At 48.2% G+C, this 18,661-nt stretch overlaps 1 protein-coding gene across 1 annotated transcript in view; it reads right to left on the reverse strand.

Moving 5' to 3' along the window:
- LOC138629900 (axin-2-like) overlaps positions 1–18,661 on the reverse strand; it is a 35,487-nt gene that overhangs the window by 2,821 nt on the left and 14,005 nt on the right. The window contains exons 2-10 of the mRNA XM_069713886.1: positions 11,112–12,064; positions 8,399–8,539; positions 5,682–5,784; positions 3,670–3,810; positions 2,785–3,200; positions 2,549–2,698; positions 2,036–2,269; positions 1,834–1,938; positions 1,114–1,239 (exon numbers count right to left, since the gene is read on the reverse strand). Coding sequence (XP_069569987.1) covers positions 1,114–1,239; positions 1,834–1,938; positions 2,036–2,269; positions 2,549–2,698; positions 2,785–3,200; positions 3,670–3,810; positions 5,682–5,784; positions 8,399–8,539; positions 11,112–11,953 — 2,258 coding nt within the window. The 5' untranslated portion in view covers positions 11,954–12,064. The remainder of the gene's footprint in view (positions 1–1,113; positions 1,240–1,833; positions 1,939–2,035; positions 2,270–2,548; positions 2,699–2,784; positions 3,201–3,669; positions 3,811–5,681; positions 5,785–8,398; positions 8,540–11,111; positions 12,065–18,661) is intronic.

Below are 18,661 nucleotides of genomic sequence, written 5' to 3' on the forward strand. Positions count from 1 at the left end.
CCTGGACTGTGATTGGCTGTTATATTCTAAATTACCCCCCTCCTTCCTCCCCTACCCGTGGTTTGACGCTAACAGAAGATGCTGCTCACAGCGTTTTGATTTGAACGCCTGATGCAACAGTGTGGAGGAGGAATCTGAGGGCCCTGCTATGGTCTTTGTGCACAAAATAAAATGGCCCGGGCTTCAAAGCCATATTTATTAAGGCTGCCTTAGCATGGAAATCAGAACCAGATGTGAGAAAAAAAATTCACTCCAGAAACCCCCCCCCCCACCTCCCCACTCTCCCTCTGTAAGCTCTGACTACAGTGGATCAGCCCAGTTTTCTTTTCAACTATCAGCCTCCAGTATTTCACACGTAGCAGTAGAATAACAAGACCGCACATCCATAACAAGCAGCAACCAGCAGAGACGTCACCCGTTGGTTTGTGAACGTTATGAAGCCTCCAGTTCAGATTTAGTCCACAAGACTGTATATTAAAGTGTTCGTAGCTTCCAGGTCTGAAAAATGAGACTAAGTGCCTTAAGCTGCAATACCACCGAGTGCCACTAGAGGTCGGCTCCAAAAAGCCTCCATAGACTCCCATTCAACTTCTCTCATGAAATATGAAGTCAATAATATTTCTCCACGAGTCGCTCCTTCTTATTAGTTTTCTGGCGGTCCGTCTGAAAATAATCCCGTCATTAATTAGAAAATAAGCTTCAAAAAGACGTGTTTTTGGGGGCGTTTGATTGAAAGGCCTGTAACCTGACTGCACCACAGGCCTGTCAATCAAACAGACACGCCAGTAAAAACACATCTATTAGAAGCTTATTTTCTAATTAATGACGGGATTATTTTCAGACGGACTGCCAGAAAACTAATAAGAAGGAAGGACTTTCGTTAACAACACTGAGATAACTCGTGGAGAAATATTATTGTCTTTGTATTTCATGAGAGAAGTTGGGAGTCTATGGAGCCGACCTCTAGTGGCGCTCGGTGGTATTGCAGCTTAAGACACTTCTGCATCGGCCTCATCTTTCAGTCTTCCACTTTTATACACAGTCTGTGATCCATACATAGAAAAGTGAGCCCTCTACAGCCGCTGTGTGATGTGTGACCTGCTGAATATTTACCTGTAGTTGCCTTTCTTGCTGAGCTGTTCCTTGAAGTGACCCAGGGTGAGGCAGTGGGTCTTCATCATGCTGCGATACGGGATCTCCTCGCCACAGAAGAAGTAGGTGACCACCAGCTCCTTAGACCTGCAGGACCGAAAATCAAAACAGGTTTCATTACAACTAAAAGAGTTAAACATCCACAGAACAACAAGCAAACGTGAAGTGAAGGGGGCTGATGCTTGTGGATAACCAGGGGCTACTCAACACATCTTTGTTTGGCTCCCGTGGCGAGTGTGTGTGTGTGTGTGTGTGTGTGTGTGTGTGTGTGTGTGTGTGTGTGTGTGTGTGTGTGTGTGTGTGTGTGTGTGTGTGTGTGTGTGTGTGTGTGTGTGTGTGTGTGTGTGTGTGTTGGGAGATGGGTGGTGGAGTTTAGGATCCCATATTAAAGCATGTTTTAATCTTAAATGATTAAAAAGTGAGAGAAGAGGAGTTCAAAGACGAAGCTGTGCTGACTCACTGCATCTCTCTTTGAAGGGGAGAGCGAGCAAATCTGTGAGGAAGAGGGCGAAACACACCAGCTCCCAAAAATATATATATATATATATATGTTTTTTTATAAGGATCCGAGTGAAGAATGAGATTTGTAAAAGTGGAGAGTGATCGAGGCAGGAAGGAGGAACAAGGGACTTGAGTGGGGCTGTGTTGTGTAGTGAGAGGAGAAGGAGGGGAGAGGCTTACTCGTCTACTGGGAGTCCGGTGCTGGAGACGGAGCTGCCTCCGGAGGGGAAGGCTGCTGCCGGGTGGCTCCTGTCTCTCTGAAGGCTGCCGGCTGCTGCTAAATGCCTGTCACAACGACGGAGATCAATAACTGATCAGAACTCATATCGGCATGAAGAGGACCCCACTGGACGTGTGGCTCAGTCAGACCGGGAGTCTCTACCTTTGTTTCGGAGGCTTGGAGACCTCCTCCAGGCGGCGGCAGGCCTCCTCCAGCTGGGCCAGGGTGTTGGGCGGGGGGAGGGGAGGCATGGCCGGGTCCTGGATGAAAGGGTGGCCCGGGTGATGGCCGCGGAGGTGCGCCCCGTTGCCGATGCCGCCGCCGCCCCAGGAGGAGTTGGTCCGACCGGGCGGGGCCTTGGACTCGAGCGGGTTGGACTTCTTCAGACCTTGTGTGCTGGTAAGATAAAAAAAAAAAAAAAAAAGAAAAAAAAAAGGTTGGTTAGAACCAATCAGCAACCAGCAATGACGTCACCTGTCGGTTTGTGATTATATGGCGCCAAAATGAGAACACAGGCTATTTCATGGTACCTAACACAGCAAAGTCTTCAAAACAGAACTTTACAGCATCATACAGAGGAACCCAACAATTCCCACGTAAGCAAGGAGGAAAAAACTCCTCTTTAAAGGGAGAAAAACCAGAGCTCGGCGGTACAGGTGATATTGTGGCTCTTACCTGTGTGGCTTGTGCTTGCCCTGCCTCTCGCTCTCTAAGATCCACTGCCAAACATTCTGCGAGCGGTCGGTGGCGACGAGGGGAAGGCGAGGCGAGGACACGCCCTCATCGGAGGCCTTGACGGGCCGTCTGGACAAAGTGCTGCAGCGACTGGAGGACGGAGGAGAGGCAGGTTAGGACCAGAGACGCGACAGGTTTAAAAGGTATGGAGGCGGGGCTTACGTGGTTCCACTCACTTAGGGCTGAAGTCGGAATAATTGGCGCCCCCTTGAGGGCAGAGGCAATGCACGCGCTGAGCCGCCTCGGCCTCGATCTGCTCCTTGGTCTTGGGCCCAGCGTGGTGATGGTGGATGTAGTGGTGGTGGATGTGCTTGGTGGACTGCCGGCCCGTCATCAGGACCTTGGCGGCCTCCGGGTAAGTGCCGAAGAAGGACCCGGAGGACACCACGGCGGTGCCCGTCCGGTCCGGGGAGCGCGAGCGCGGCGAGTGGCGCGCCACGCCCGGCGACTGGCAGCCCGGCGTCTTCAGGACGCGAGACAGGTGCTCGTCCAGGATGGCCTGCGGGTCCTCCTCACACTGACCACCAGACGGGAGCAGCGGGTGGTGGAGGGAGGTGCCGCCGAGGTCGCTGCTCTCCTCCCGCTCCTCCTCCTGGACGGAAAACAAAGATGTTGGAGAAAGTTAACACACAGCCGCAGCCGGCGGAGGAACTCGGCTTCCACCAACTCCCATCTATCGTCCTCTGAAGTCAGCCAGAGCAAACGGCGGGATAACTTGATTCGAGTTTTCCTTTTTGCCGCACTGTTATCTTCGCTAACAGGCTTTGGGTGCGCTTCATCTATAATGCAGAGTGTGCCTGCGCCTCACAAAGAGACTGGCACTACACATATTCAGCAAACGTGCCACTGGAGAGGAACTAAGCGCGAACTATTTGAAGGAGCTTCAAGTGTGTCTCGAAACATAAGTTTGAAAGTTTCCCCCTAGATGAAGATCGGGGAGGACGGAGAGGGGAAGCTAAACCGAGGCAGACTTTTAAATCCCCTGGTCGGCACCCTGTTCTTCGACACGCTGAAGTGAAGACTTCTGCGGTGTGATGCAGATGTTTCTCGAGCGCGCGTACCTCCTGGATCTGCTGCAGCCTCTCCTCCAGCGAGCTCATCGTGTCCTGCTCTCGCTTCAGCTTCTCCAGCCGGGCGATGAGCTGGGCGGCGAAGGCCGAGGGCTCCACGGGGGTCATCTCCTTGGGCAGCCGGTGTGTCCTCTGCAGGGCGAACAACACAGTTTTTAATGTGTGACTGCTCAGTGTTTGTGACGGATGCAATATGGTGCATTAATCCGTTGCCCTTGCCCTAATCCTATCTTGTTCCAAAAAAGCCTGCGACTCTTCCAAAAAAAAAAAAAAAAAAAAAAGGGGGCCTAATCCACATGCCCTCGCCCTCCAGCTAACCTGAACCTCCTCCCCACATCTCCTCATGCCCGCTGCCCTTGGCGGTGCCAGGCTGCCGGGCGAAAGGGAGGAGGGGAGAAGGGGGTAGCAGTGGCGGGGTAGCAGTTGGTCTCGCTCGGAGGGGAGGCCCCCTGCCTGCACCCTCTGTAGCCCGACCAAGCCATCAGCCAGGCAGCCTCTGAAGTCAGCACACTTCAAAGGGCCCTTGTCAAACATCAAACGCACACTAGGGGTGGGAGGGACACGCGGCTTTAAATCTCCGAATAAAAGCCAGATATCGACGGAGAGGAGAGGAGAGGAGGAGAAGAAGAAGAAGAAGAAGAAGAAGAAGAAGAAGAAGAAGAAGAAGAAGAAGAAGAAGAAGAAGAAGAAGAAGAAGAGGCAGGGAGAGGGAGACAAAATTAACAGCATGAAAAAAAAAAAAAAAGGGAGGAAGAGAATTGAGATGTGCGTTCGTGAAGTGGCGACGGAGGAGGGAAAGAGGATGGAGGAGTCAAATACTGGCGAGATCTGAGGGGAAGTAGTAATTTATTTCCCGGCTGCATGCAGGGCAGCTCAGAGGTACTCTAGTCACATTATCCTCCTTTTTCTTTAACTATATGCACCGGCTTCTCTCTCTCTCTCTCTCTCTCTCGCTCTCCCTTTCCTTTCTTACTTTTTTTTTTTTGTTATTTGGCACACTGGCTTTCTTGATTTTGACTCTCTCTTTTTTTTTTTTCCCTCTCTCTTTTTTTTTGTTTTTTTTTGTTGTTCCTCTCATCTCTTTGTAGACACGATGAAGGGGAAGAAGAAGAAAGGCGAGCGGGGCTGCTGGCAAAGGAGCGCCAGCCCTGCACGGGGCCCCCGCTGCCTGGGGCTGGTGCATCATGGGAGACGGAGCCATCTCCAAATCAGGAGGGAGACATTAAAGGAGTGCAAGTGGGAAAGGAAAAGAGAGACAGAGACAGAGAGAGGGAGAGGAAGAGAGAAAACACACACACACACACACACACACACACACACACACACACACACACACACACACACACACGCAGACACACAGACAGACAGACAGACAGACACACACACACACACACACACCTGTGTTTGGATATGAAGACAAAAGGATTTATCTCCCTGCTTCCTCACCTCCTAACCTGTGTCAGTCTGTTCTGACCCACTTCCTTAAAGCTGCTCACAAACAACTGGAGCGGGTCCAAAAAAAAAAAGATCCTGAATTGAAAGAGGCACAAAGTGTCTGACCCAAATACTGACGGGACGGCGTGCTGGACTGTTGTGATGTTTATTAACTACACCACAGATGATGCTTTGTGACATACAGTTAGAGAGCTGACAACACCAGTTTATATTAACAGCCCTACAGAAGTTGGGATGGGGGGAGAGGAGGAGGAGGAGGAGGAGGAAGAGGAGGAAGAGGCTTGCAGAAGAAGAAGCGGTATGCAAATTCCCCGCCTTTCATTTACCCCGACTTTTTCTTCTTTTTTTTTTTTATACGAAACGAAGCGGGGGGAATGAAATATAGTATTCTGTCACAACAGCAGCTCGTGAAAATAAATAAATGAATAAAATAAAGCAGAACTCCTTGAGGGAAAAGTTTTTATATCAGATTATAAAATCAAAAGAAAGAAAGAAAGAAAGGAGGAAACAGCGAGACAGGAAGCGGAAGTTGAGGAAGTAGGACTCACGGGGAAGTGGGGGAGCGTAACCTGGCCGTTGATCTTGACGCTGCGGTGGATTTCTCTCTGCAGCAGCTTCTTGGTGCCCAGCTTGTACGGAGGGACGCCATCTCTGCGGAGGACAGCACACAGTTAGGAGCTTATTAGGCTTAATCCTAATATAATGCAAGCAATTATTAGAATTGTACAAAATTCGGTGGACGTGCGTATCACGCCGAGATCTACCAAAAAAAAAAAAAAAAGCCTCTCGGCTACATTAGCCAACGTCTCTGTGGAAGAAGAGCGCCGAGGAGGCAGCTCGTCATTGAAGTGACCGACAACCACCACCCTGTAATCGCCGAGCAGGCACATTACTGCTGAATCAAAAGGGCCGGTGGGGGAGTGGGGCGGGGTGGCGGGAGAGCCCCTTGAAGCAGAAGGCGACGAAAAAAAAAAAAATACCACACATCACAAAAACAACTCCGGGACAATGGAGGAGATATGCTAAAGCTCGGAGCGAGGGCTTCAAAAGGGGAAGCCCTGCTGATCAGATGACATCACGTCCACTCTGACAGCAGCGATTCAACAGGCAGGGGAGTCAGCGCTAACCTCAGCAGCTGAAGGCTAACGCTGCCGTCTTTGTAGCTCTGATATATTAATATGAAAATAGAGATATAACTTCGGAATACCAGAAGTCTCCGGACAATTAGGCGTTTATTCTGGGAATCTCATTCGCCGTTATTCATTCTGTCTGCCGGCTTTTTCCAGTCAGTTGCTACTTAAGCTGGGCCAATTATCTTGGCCGTTTTGGCTGCTCAGAAGTGTCTGACCTAGCCCAAACGCTACTTTTTCTGCTGCCTCTTTGAAATCTCACACTCATGCACATATGCACCCGCTGCCATCTTCGTTTGGCAAGCGCTCCGCTGCGAGCCTCTGATCTCGGCAACATCAAAAGGCTGGTTTGTAAGATAAGGTAATGTTTGAAGTTGGTGCAGCAGCATTCCCCAGCGTCCAAGTAAATCCATAAATAAGATATAAGCAAAAAGAGAAGAAAAAAAAAAAAAATCCCCCCACATCCCTTCTTCACACACACACACACACACACACACACACACACACACACACACACACACACACACACACACACACCCTCTTCCCAAATCCTTCTCTTCTTGTTCTTTATCTGGGAAATGAGATTCAAATTTGCAGTGTCTTTTAAGCGCTATAAAAGGACGCACAAATCAAATTGTTCTTTCGATTGAGAGAGAAGAGACGCAGCAGAGAGACGACGGTTCGGGACGAGGACGTCAAAGGGAATATGACTTTGACACAACGATGCTCTTCAGCAATTATTCAACTTTTTCTTTCTTTCTGCAAGTCGGGCTGCTGACATCACCTGTGAGAGGGATCTCGTACCAGAATCAAACTGCTCCTGCATCACCAGGAAACTCTATAAAAAATAAATAAACAGCAAAACTCAACAGCCCCAAAGTCCCAAACGCAGCTCACCAACTTTCATGTTTTTGTTTTTTTTAATCGGTCCGAACCGTTCCCCGCCCTGCGCTGCAACACGTGACGGGCCAGGCCGCTTTGTCCCGGCCCGGTCGGAGGGGGCAAAACTTTCATGGTTTTTCACGGGCCCGTACTTTATGGGGATCTCCTATTCAGTTGTGCAAGTCATTTTCAAAGCAGCCAGCCACCCTCTTATCCCGCTAAGCTCCCCTCACCTAACAATAGGCTGAAAGCGATTCAGTTAAGCCCTTTATACTCCGTGCACTTTATTTTCTCACTGCCTTGCACTCCCCGAGCCTCGACACTCCCGCTGCTGGCCGTGGAGGGGTGGAGGTGATTTTTTTTTTTTTTTTTACTGAGGGTGTGTGTGTGTGGGGAGGGGGGTGTCCCAGTCTGGTCGGGAGAGGGGTGGGGTGGGAGTAGGCTCCTCATGTCTTGTCCCAGGGTCTTAAGAAATGAGTAACCCCTGCGAAAGCCTCGCAGACACATGATCTCAGCACGCCCGCGGAGGCCGGTGGCAGGAAACCGACCTACCATGTGAGTGAGCCTTCTTTCATTCGCTGCCAACATTTTTCAATGAGTTTGTCTTGAGGCCCGAACGGCCACCCCCCCCCCCGCCCCCTCCTCCTCCTCCTCCACACTCCCCCTCCCCCCTTCCTCTCAGCTCTTCAAAGGGAAATAGCGATTAGATAATATGAAAAAACAAAAAAACAAAAAAAAAACACACAAAAAAAAAAACAAGTGTGTTGTGGCAGAAGGGTGGGTGGGATGGATACACGTCAACTTGGGAGGAAAAGGAGGCGACGCCCCCGCCCACATCAAGACGCTCTTCTCCAGCATCAGAATAAACTTCAAAAGGTCCTCAGACGTAATGACTTTCCCAGAGTTATCTCCCCGGAGGCCCCGGCTACACGTTAACAGAGTTACCTGGAGTCGATCGCGGAGGACAATTAAAATACATTAAGGACCATTATTTCGCAACAGCCCCCCCCCCCCATGAGAAATAAGTCGAAGGCCAAAATATTTTTCTTCACACCCCGAGACCTTTTTTCCCGGAAAGGTGTCGACTGAAATCTGTTCCAGGCCCGTTTAGATAACTTGGAAATAATAAAACCAACTCCGAGCTCTGGCCGCGGAGCCAGCTGGGTCGTAACGAAACTGATTAACCAGCTTTTTGGTTTTTAACAAAAAAAGAAGAAAAGGAAGAAGAAGAAGAAGAAGTTAAAACCACTTACACACTGCTGTCTGTCATAGACATGGAGTCGTCCGTCGTGGCATCGCTGGAGATCTCGCTGTCGTTGGCACTGGTGGCGGGGGCGAAGATGTAGCCGGAGTTGACGAAGTAGGGGCTGGCGGGGTCTCCTCGGCGGTGGGACCTGTCAACAACAGACCCGCGGACACGTGAGCTACAATGTGACGTGAACAGAGGAACCCAACAATTCAACTATTCCCACTTAAGCTAGGAAGAAAAAAAAAAAAAAAAAACGTTCTCTTTGAGGGCGAGAAACCCCCCTGACAGAGGGAAGGGAAGAACTTTCTTTTAACAGGAAGAAGAAACCTCCGACAGAAGGAAGGTGGGGGGAGGGGGGGAACAACCTCCCTTCGATCCTGGTTCTGTCCCGAGGTTTCTTCCTGTTTGGGGGTGGGCGGAGCATCTGGGTTGTAGTGGGGGACTTAAGGCGACATTTATTTTTTCTCTTTTCTCGGATAGCTGGGAGTTTGTTTCGTGGATGTTCTCTGCAGGTTTCAAGTCACGTTTTAAGAGAGTTTTGAGGCCTGCTGGGAAGGCTTCTTCTTTGAAGGATTATGAGTTGTGAGGTGGTTTAAGGGGCTGGGAGTGTGGGAGCGGGTGGATGAAATGAATGAACCGCAGAGCTTTAGCCTTCTTTCTCTCTGGTCTGCTTACCTCTCCAGCCCTTTTGTTTTGGGCCAGGCCCATCCTCCATCCTCCCCGCTCTCTCCCACTCTCCCGACTGTTCTTCTCCTCACTTTTATCTCTCCCTCCTCTCCCTATCATCCAGTCTGGGGGCCCCTCCTTTCCCAACTCTCTCTCCCTCTGTCTCTGTCTTTTTACTCTCTCCTGCTGTGTTGCATTCCTGCTCCGGTAGTGAAGAGGAGGAGGAGGAGGAGGAGGAAGGGGGAACTTGAGCTTTAGAGAGGGAGTGAGAAGGAGCGAGGGGGGGGAAAGGGGGAAGGAGGGCCCCTTTCTTTATGAGAAAGCCTTCTGCCGGGAGTGCTGAGGAGAACCCCAGCATGACTAAAGCCGAAGGCCCCGAGCACAAACCTGACCTTTGGAAGGTCCATGCAAAGAGTCAGGTATTTAGCACAGCTGGGCTCTCCACTCCCCCCCCCCACACACACACACCTCACCCTGCTCTCCTTCTCCATCTCTTTTCTTTCTTTCATGATCCCCCCCCCCCCCTCAACCCTCCCTTTCCTGTCTCCCTCCAAAGCATGCTCAGTCTCCGAGATAAAAGTGCTGGACAGAAAATAAAAAGAGAGAGGAAGGAAAACACTGGCGAAGTGTTGGGATGATGGGTGGGTTGGAGCCCAGGATGTTGTTGTTGTTGTTGTTGTTGTGTTCTTCTGTCACTTTTGTGTGCGGAGTGTTTCTCAAAAAAAAGACGGAGAGGGGAGGAAAAGGAAAAAAAAGAAAAGAAAAGAAAAGAAAAGAAAAGAAAAGAAAAGAAAAGAAGAATCTGTGCAGTGGCAAAATTAGTTCCACATGTTTGAGATGGAAATTGGTTGACCTAAAGAGATGGTGAGGGGCAGGAAGGGGGAGCTCCCTCACCTCCCTCCCCCCCCCCCCCACAACCCCTCCTCTCCCCTCCTTTCTTTCAGTGAAAAACAAGAATGCAGGGGATCACACCGGGAGAGCAGCAGATGCCCACATGTCAACAAACCCGCTGCTTATTGGTTCCCTGAACTCAACATGGCCACTTCCAACGTGCTCTGATTCCATCTGACATCTGCTCACGTGCAGGAGAGCGTCCTCGGGGGAGCCATTCAGCCCCAGTTATTACACCATTAGTTTAATGCACTATTATTAATAAAGTCTATTCCGCTTGGATAACCCGACGGGGAAAGTATTGATTATCTCTCGTGCTACGGGGACCTCGTCCTCACATCTGGATGCGATTATCACTGAGAGGTTTTGACAAAGTAGTTGAGAGAGAGAGGAGAGAAAGAAACTTTTTTTTTTTTTTTTTAAGCAGCCTTTGATGCAGGCTCATGCATAAAATCCAGTTTGTGAAATTGTTCCTGGCTTGAGAAAAAAAAAAAAAAAAAAAAAAAAACTGATTTCAGCTGTTGGACAACGTGTGGGACGAGCTCCTTAAAGATAAAAGAAACCGAACACTTTCCACAAACAGCTCGGCTTTCATCTCCGACCAACAGAGAACAATATCTCCGCTTGGCATGAGACCGGCTGCACGAGCTCCTTTTTTATTTTTTATTTATTTATTTATTTTTATTTTTTTAAACTCTGCATCAGCATCTCTCTGTGGATTATGAGGAGTTTTTTTTTTTTTTTTTTTTTTTTTTTGTGACAGGGTACAATAACTGGGTGGCTTAAGAGCAACTTTACAATAGCGCCCGCGCTGTTCGGTGTTGTTCGCCGCGGCGGGTCGCGAGGCTCGTTGCCGAACTGGAGGAAAAGGTTTTTTTTTTTTTTTTTTTTTTTTTTTTCAAAGGAGAGGTAACTTGAGCGAGCCAGCAGAGGGCCGCCTGCCTGCGAGACGGCGTTTACTTAAAAGGAAGGCTCGGATGCATTGATGTTTGGTCGCCACCCCGCCCCTCCGCTAACTGCAAGGCAGGGGGGCACAAACATAGAGGCATGTTCCTCCGAGACCCTTTGATCAGCTGCCTCTACCTCGGAGTAAACCGCACACGCACACGCACACGCACACACAACACACACTGTGATGAAGACTACCCAGGTGAGCTTACCTGCAGCTGTTCTCCAGCACCTCGGCGGCCGTCCGGATGGTCGCGGTAGCCCTCAGGTTCTTCGTGGACAGTCCCACCACGGAGCCCAACGCTTTCGCCTTCAGGTCGTTACAACTCCACTCCTCTTCCTCTATGAGGGGAGGAAGGTATCCGCACATGAGCTTGAGGCTGCCCAGACCGGCGTGGTTCATGTAGGCTGCGTTCTCGCAACCGGTGCGCACGTATTCGAGGTATATGTCAGAGGTCAGGAACATCTGGTAGGCGTTCTCCTCCATGTTGGACTGGATCTCCGTCTGCGCCTGGTCGAACATGGCCGAGTCGATCTGCTGCTTCTTGATACTATCCTTTATGAAGGTCTTGGTGGCCGGTTTCAGCTGCTTGGCGACGATGCTGTTGTTCTCGATGTACCGCTTGAAAATAACTTTGGCAACTCGCAGCGTTTTGGTATCCTTTAAGTCCATCTGCCGGAAGCCGTTGCAGGCGAACCAAAAGTCCAAAGTGTCCACGCAGTTCTCCCGCTCCAAGAAGGTCTTGAAGAGGTGAGCGCCGTCTCGGTCGCCCAGCAGAAAATGCAGGGACTTTGTCCACCGGACGAGGGGCGAGTCCGGGGACGCGCTGCCCTCCGGCTCCCCGAGTCCATCCTCGTTCCTCCGCAGCGTGGAGCCGGGAGGCGCGGCGGCGGCGGCGGCGGCCGGCGTCTCCTTAACCTTGCTCTGGGTTCTCATTTTGGCAGATCTGCCGGGGTTGCAGCATGACGCCTCTCCTTCCTCCCCCGGTACCGGAGGACGAGGAGCATCTTCTCGGAAGCTACTGCCGATGTGCTCCGTAAGCGCCCTGCTCATGGCTCCAGCTCCGGTTGCCGTGTGAGAGTGCCGTCGTGCCTCCACTGAGCTCCAGCCTAATCCTCCTCACTCTCTAAAAGCAGCGGGGGAGCTTCTCAGCTCCTCTTCACTCTGAAACACAAAGTATTGATCTAATCAAAGCCAGATCCTGCTGAACTTCAAAGAAACACATCAAGTAAACAGTCCTTTTCAAAAAAAAAAAAAACCCTGGCCGGGTTCACAGAGAAAGAAGCTATGAAAGGCTTTTTTTTTTTTGCTTTTTTTTTTCTCCCCCCCCGTTTCATTTATCTATTTATAATCTAAATGAGAGATCAACTGCAGCCTACATTCTCAACGTGCATTGATGTGCCACATCAAAACACGTTTTTTTTTTTTTTTTACAAGAATAATCATCCCACACTGCCTCGCTGCTCAACAAACCCGATTCTCACAACTGTGGCTTACACGTGTTTTCCTAACGAGTCCATGTCACAGGCTTCAACTCCAATTAATTCCCAATCTGTTTCGGACGACCGTACCCTACCCGTCTGCATCACACACACACGCACACACACACACACACACACACACACACACACACACACACACACACACACACACGTCCTCACCGTCCCAGATAACGTAGAGCATCTGATCTGCACCACAATGACCTTAAACGTTGTAACTTGCGAGGGGGTAACCAAAAAAAAAAAAAAAAAAAAAAAAAAAAAAGCCCCTGCGGGAGAAGCCGGTCGCTCGTGCATAAATGTAAAGCGATCAATCGGCCTTAATATCTGCCCCTAAGAAGGTTATTACGGCGCATTATTCAAGCCACAGCCCCGGCAACGTGTCTGAACTACCAACGCGAGAGAGAGAGAGAAAAAGAGAAGAACTGATCTAAAGGCAAAAAGGTGTTGTGGAGGAAAACCATCATCCGGTACCGGAGCCGTTTTTAACCGGAGCCTCAGCGCGCCCCCCCCCCCCCCCAAAAAAAGTGAAGCGACTGCAGCCCGTTTTACCCGCAAAAATGAAGAAAAAAAAAATGATAATAATGAAAAAAAAAAAAAAAGAAGAAGAAGAGCGGATTCCCCTCTTAAAAACGCCACATAATAATTTAACCACACAACCAAGTGTAAAATCCAACGGATGAAAACCGACCTACCATCGCAAAAAGGAAGATCCAAGCAAAAAAAAAAAAACACCAAAAAGTTCAACTATTCCTCCATTTTTTTTTAGTCCCCAAAAAAAAGAAGAAAAAAAAAAAAAAAACCTCCCCAAAACTCTCCGAGCAGTAATCCAGCACGCACGAAAAAGAGCAACAACAACAACAAAAAATAATCAAATCACCGACGGACTATTTGAAGCCTGCGCCGTGCCACACGTAGTTTAATGTACCCTGTCCCATTCAACAACTGACCTCAGAGGAGGAAGGCTCAGTCCCTATGTAGATCACTGGGGGTGTCAAAATCTGGAGGAGGTAAAAAAAAAAAAGAGGAAGGAGGAGGAAGAGGAGGAGGAGGAGGAGGGAGCTCTGACATCCCACTTATTTTTCCCAGCCAAAAAAAAAAAAAAAAAAAAAAAGACGCACCACCCGACAAATATTCGTCTACGCACACACGCGCGCGCACACACGCGCGCACACACACATAAGCTTCTTATCTATCTCACCGTATTTTCTCGCCCACAAACAAGAAACACAGCCCGCATTTCTCAACTTCAAAGCTCGGCAGCAGCACATCAAAGCGGCCATGAGAGGGGGCCTGTGGAACAGCTTTCCCGACAACTTACCATCCGTGTGAGCGCGGAGGACCCTCCCCGGTCACTACAAAAGTATAAAGTAGTCCCGAACAACAGCCAACCCTAACCCCGCTGCTGCCGCCGCCGCCGCCGCCGCTGCGCCCCGTCCCGCCTCACATCGGACAGTTTGAATAAGAAAAAAAAGACCTTCGTCTTTCTTTCTTTCTTTCTTTTTTAAATTTTTTTTTTTTTTTTAAATTTATTGTATTCCCCTTCCCGACTTCTTCTCCCCAGGTAGTGTCTCAAGAAGTCACGGCAAGCAGTTGAAAACCCTCCGGGCTCTTTTCTACACCAAGTGGGCTAAAGGTTTAAACTGTGAGACTTCAAAGCCGGGGAGCCGCCGGCCTGGTCCCGGAAGATGCATAAAAACACAGCGGCTCGTCTTCGCCACAAACGACCAAATAAACGCTATTTAAACGTGTTAACAATGACGACAAACGAGCGGGAACGTTACAAAATGACATCGTAGATTTAATCGTGTCGTTTTCAATCGGCACACGGTGGCGTTTACGCGTTCACTAACTTTTCTAGACCGGGCCAGTGTTTAGCCGTGTGCCAGGACCTTATCAAAGAAGGAATCTCGAGCCAACTCCCCCCGAGGGCTTTGGAGCGTCACAAGTAAGTGATCTGCCCGCGCCAATAGCGTTTTTATTCTCACAGTCCGTCTGTTACTCCACAAAGTTTCAACACAAAAGCAAACAAAAGCAATACTTCAGTCGCCCGTGGCCTCTTCCCAGCGACAGGACCGGGCTTAGGTGGCATAGGAGAAGCCTTTCTGAGTACATTTACACATTCATTCTCTAGTTGTTGTTTTTTTAAAGTTTTTTTTTTTATCACCTGTAGCTATAGGGAGATTTTTCTATGCATAAAAAAAAAAAGAAGTCTGAGCAGCTTCTGTTCGTGTAATTCTTCTAATATTACATCTAAATGGCAGATACACCAGAGTAATAGGAGTGACAAGCCAGGAATACAGTGGTTAAATTAAGCAATATTATCATTAGTTCACTGTTCATTAGTGTTATACTGCGACTATACCAACTGAAGTTACCAACTAAATAAAGTATGTAAAATATGTAATCAAATGTATTAATCTTGCGGGGCAATTCATTCTTAAAAATATACAACTTTTTGTTGGCGTGATCTCCGTTTCCACGGCAACACACGGGGGTACGACTAAGAACTGGAAAACAATCGGTGGCGTCCGGTTGAAGCAAATGTAACGTAAGCATTGTTTACCACTACCAGGAAGTAGTCCGACGCTTAGCAACGACCCTAGCAACGGAGAGGATTTCTAGTCCGTTTTATTGGTTTCTGGAGATGGTTTCTCAAACTGAATAAATACAGCACACAGGAACACCAAACTGCTTAGCTAGCTCAGTCTGGTTGTAACCAAGATATCTGCTGAAAAAAAGATATCGATGGACTCGTGTATTTTTAAGATTTTAGCGCCGCGTCACGTGTTAAAACCAAACCGGTCCAGCTAGCCGCCGCTAGGATTTTAAGTGCGCGAATGTCAGTGGTGTTACGGTACGGGTGCTGGGAGCGACAAAAAAGGACCAAGTGAGAACCGATTTCACCAAATGGGTCACATTTAATAGATCTGCAACAAGTAAAAACAACATTATATTGCATTTTATATGAAATTCAATTCCAATTATATATTCCCATTCAGTTGGTGGAGTGATATTTTGTACGTACAATTGACCAGTCAGATCTCTGGGTCGGAACTACTTGCTGTATAAAATAATTTTTAACAACGTCCACAATGATTTGAAACTCTTACGTTAAAGCCCTTCTTTGACAACTTGTCGAATAATTTCACATATTAGTCACAGGATAGGAGCCACAAAGATGTCAACCCGAACACACTTGCCAGTCGAACATGCGGGGGAAAATGGCACAGCATGACATTTTGATTGAAATTGGACACAGAGCAAAGGCAAGAGCTGTTCTCCGAGTCTTTTAATTCACATGACTTCCCTAATGTCATTGTGACAGAATCTTAAAGAGTGGGTTAGACAGTGATCCAATCCCATGGTACTTCAAAGGCTATATTGTCCCTTTGATGTTGGAAATCAAACTTTAAAGGAGAATATAATTATATAAGTCAGACGATTCAAATTCACAAAACTCTCATGATGGTACAGGACAAGAGGACTAATGAAATCCAACTTCTCCGAGGTCCCCGAGTGCCGATTCATTCATGTTGGGGTTGTACATGGAGAAATGAGCGTGCTGTGTCGCAGCCTCTCATGTGGATGTACAGCTGGGGTCCCATCTTTGACCACATGTTGGAGGGTCTCTTCCAGGCTGTTGATTGCATCCTGTGACCATATTACTTTTCATTTAAATGATGCACTTTCAAAATCAGAATCAGCCTTATTGTAACTGTAACTACAGACCGTATCTAAAAGCGGACGTAGTTTTCGGGTCTGAAAAATGAGGCCGATGCAGAAGTGTCTTAAGCTGCAATACCACCGAGTGCCACTAGAGGCTGGCTCCAAAAAGCCTCCATAGACTCCCATTCAGCATCTATTATCAGGGGACATCTATTATCAGGGGACGGGACGTAGTATGGTCAGGTTTCCAATCAGATCCACCGCTGGCTCCGCTTCATAACGGCCGTTCACAAACCAACGGGTGACGGTTGTAACTTGCTTATTCAATGTACGAACACAAAAACAGACATAAATTGACATATAAAACATAAATAAACTTATATACAGCTAAAAAAACAAAACACGTATGCAGCTAAATAATGGTGCAAATGGTACTGTGCTTAAGTTTACATATTTTACTTCTGTCATAATCTGTTGAGTAACTTTAAAACAGTCCAACTTTCTTAGAAATATATCTACAGCATCAAGTCTTTGTTTTCGAGGAGTCCATCTGATTACACTGACATCCTGCCAAACTACTTCGCTGCACGGTGTTTTCAGAAACCCGTATGACAGCAGACATCTTTCTCTTGTCCGTGTGTGTGAATATGAAGAGGTCGTTCAAATTTTATACTGCAGGACTCCGTAAAACAAACAAAATCCACAAAAACCCTCTGGCACACCGCGCGACGGGACCCGAAATCACAAACTGGGTCAGTGTCGTTGGCGCCGTGTCAGCGGAGGGGCACGCTGCTGACCGGCGAGGCCCCAAATTAAACCCATGAAATATGCAGCTACACTGTTATCTGCACGCTAACTTCTTTAAAGTCGGCTTTGAAAGGAGAATTGAGATACAGACGGGTTATAAAATGTAATTTTTGAAGTGCAGGACAATCTTAAAAGTGGGATATTTCGCATTTGGGATAAGATGTTATCTTTGCTCAAATTAAATTAGGCCGCACATCTCACTGCAAAAGAAAGAAAGAAAAAAAAAAAAAAAAGAGTCCACAGATAGTTTAATATTTTGCTGACAGGCAGGAAGCTTCGCTCAGTCGGCTTCTAATGACATGTAAAGTTCAGGCTATTCGGCATGCGTTTGCTTTTAATCAGTTTTCTTCTGTGATCACTGAAGATGCAGCTAAAACACAAGCCGCGGCCTATTTGAATCCATCAGGGGGAAGACGGCCCCGGACCCCACGGGACCACACCTGTTGACCCCTCCGATGTGCGCTCTTGTGTTGAGCGGTGACAAAAGAGAAAGAGGGTGCTGTAAAGTAGCCACAAGAAGCCCCCTTTTTGATGTTGACCCTGCCCCGACCTCCTTTGTTTGGGCCCCCCAACCATTTCACAGGAATATCCAAACGCTTTAAAAAAAAAAAAAAAAAAAAAAAAAAAGCACAATGCAGGCCGCTGCTGACTCGCTACGGAGCCCCAATAAAACGGGGTGACCCGGAGGCTAATTGAGAGCTCGTGGTTCTGGGGAAATTAAAGGCATCTGGCGCGTTGGAAATGAAGCTCATCTTTAATTACAGCACGGAGAAAGTGTGCATTTCAGTGGCATCAGGACACGTGGACGCAGACGCACTTAAATCATGACGGCGTAATTTGTTCAGAAAAAAACCCAACTGTTTCTTTTAGCCCTTTCCTTTTCGTGCTGTGTTTCGCACGAGTCTTTGATGGTGTATCATTAGTTGCATCAGTCAAACAGCGCCTGTATCCCCCCCCCCCTTTTTTTATTTTTTTTTGTCGCTTTTTCATAAGAACCGTTTGGATTTGCATCAGCCCTGCCGTATATAAAATGTTCCCACAATGCGAACAATAAAGTCCATACGCCGTGTTATTATCCAATCCTACACTTTGCGCTAAAATAGCAGCGAGAAAACAAGAGAAGAGGGTGGATAATTGCAAATAACCCAATATTTGGGAGTTCAAAGGGTTGTGGTGGGTTTTGAGTGATAATTTTGGCTGAAGCATCACCATAAACACTAATAAAATTAAGTGCCGGTAGGGGAGGAGAAGGAGTGGGGGAGAGGGCGCAGGGGGGGGGGGGGGCGTGGCCAAGCGTCCCTTTGAACAGACCCTGTGATCAGTTCCCCCTCTCAATTAGCGTATTGTCCACTTCTCCTTTCAGCTGGGAGGGAGGGGGCAGCCTCCACCCCCGCCCCGCCCCCACCCCCCACCCTCAGCTTCCCTTTGAAGTGATTATCCCTTTATCTCAAGCCTGAGCGAGGAATATCTTGGGGGACAATGGCAAATTAAAGCCCATATGGAGAGAAGCGTGAATGTCTGTTTGTAGGCTCAGAGAGAAATAGCAAAAAAAAAAAAAAAAAAGATGGAGAAATAAATAGAGTGGGGAGCAAATAGCATTAATCTGTTTGCATGAGCTAAAGGGGGTGAACGTTGGATGTCAACACTCATCCACCCTACCCCCCCCCCAAAAAAAAAAAAAAAAAAAAAAAAAAAAAAAAGTAATTTAGGGCCCGTGCCTGAGTTGACACTTGTAGCGGAGCGACTTTAGAGGAGCTAAAAGGAAAGAAAAAGGGAAGGAGGAGGA

The sequence above is a fragment of the Brachyistius frenatus genome, unplaced genomic scaffold, assembly GCF_029030835.1.
Source record: "Brachyistius frenatus isolate BFR_SWC_R1_liver_20210118 unplaced genomic scaffold, ASM2903083v1 Contig_123, whole genome shotgun sequence".
Lineage (NCBI taxonomy): Eukaryota > Metazoa > Chordata > Actinopteri > Embiotocidae > Brachyistius > Brachyistius frenatus.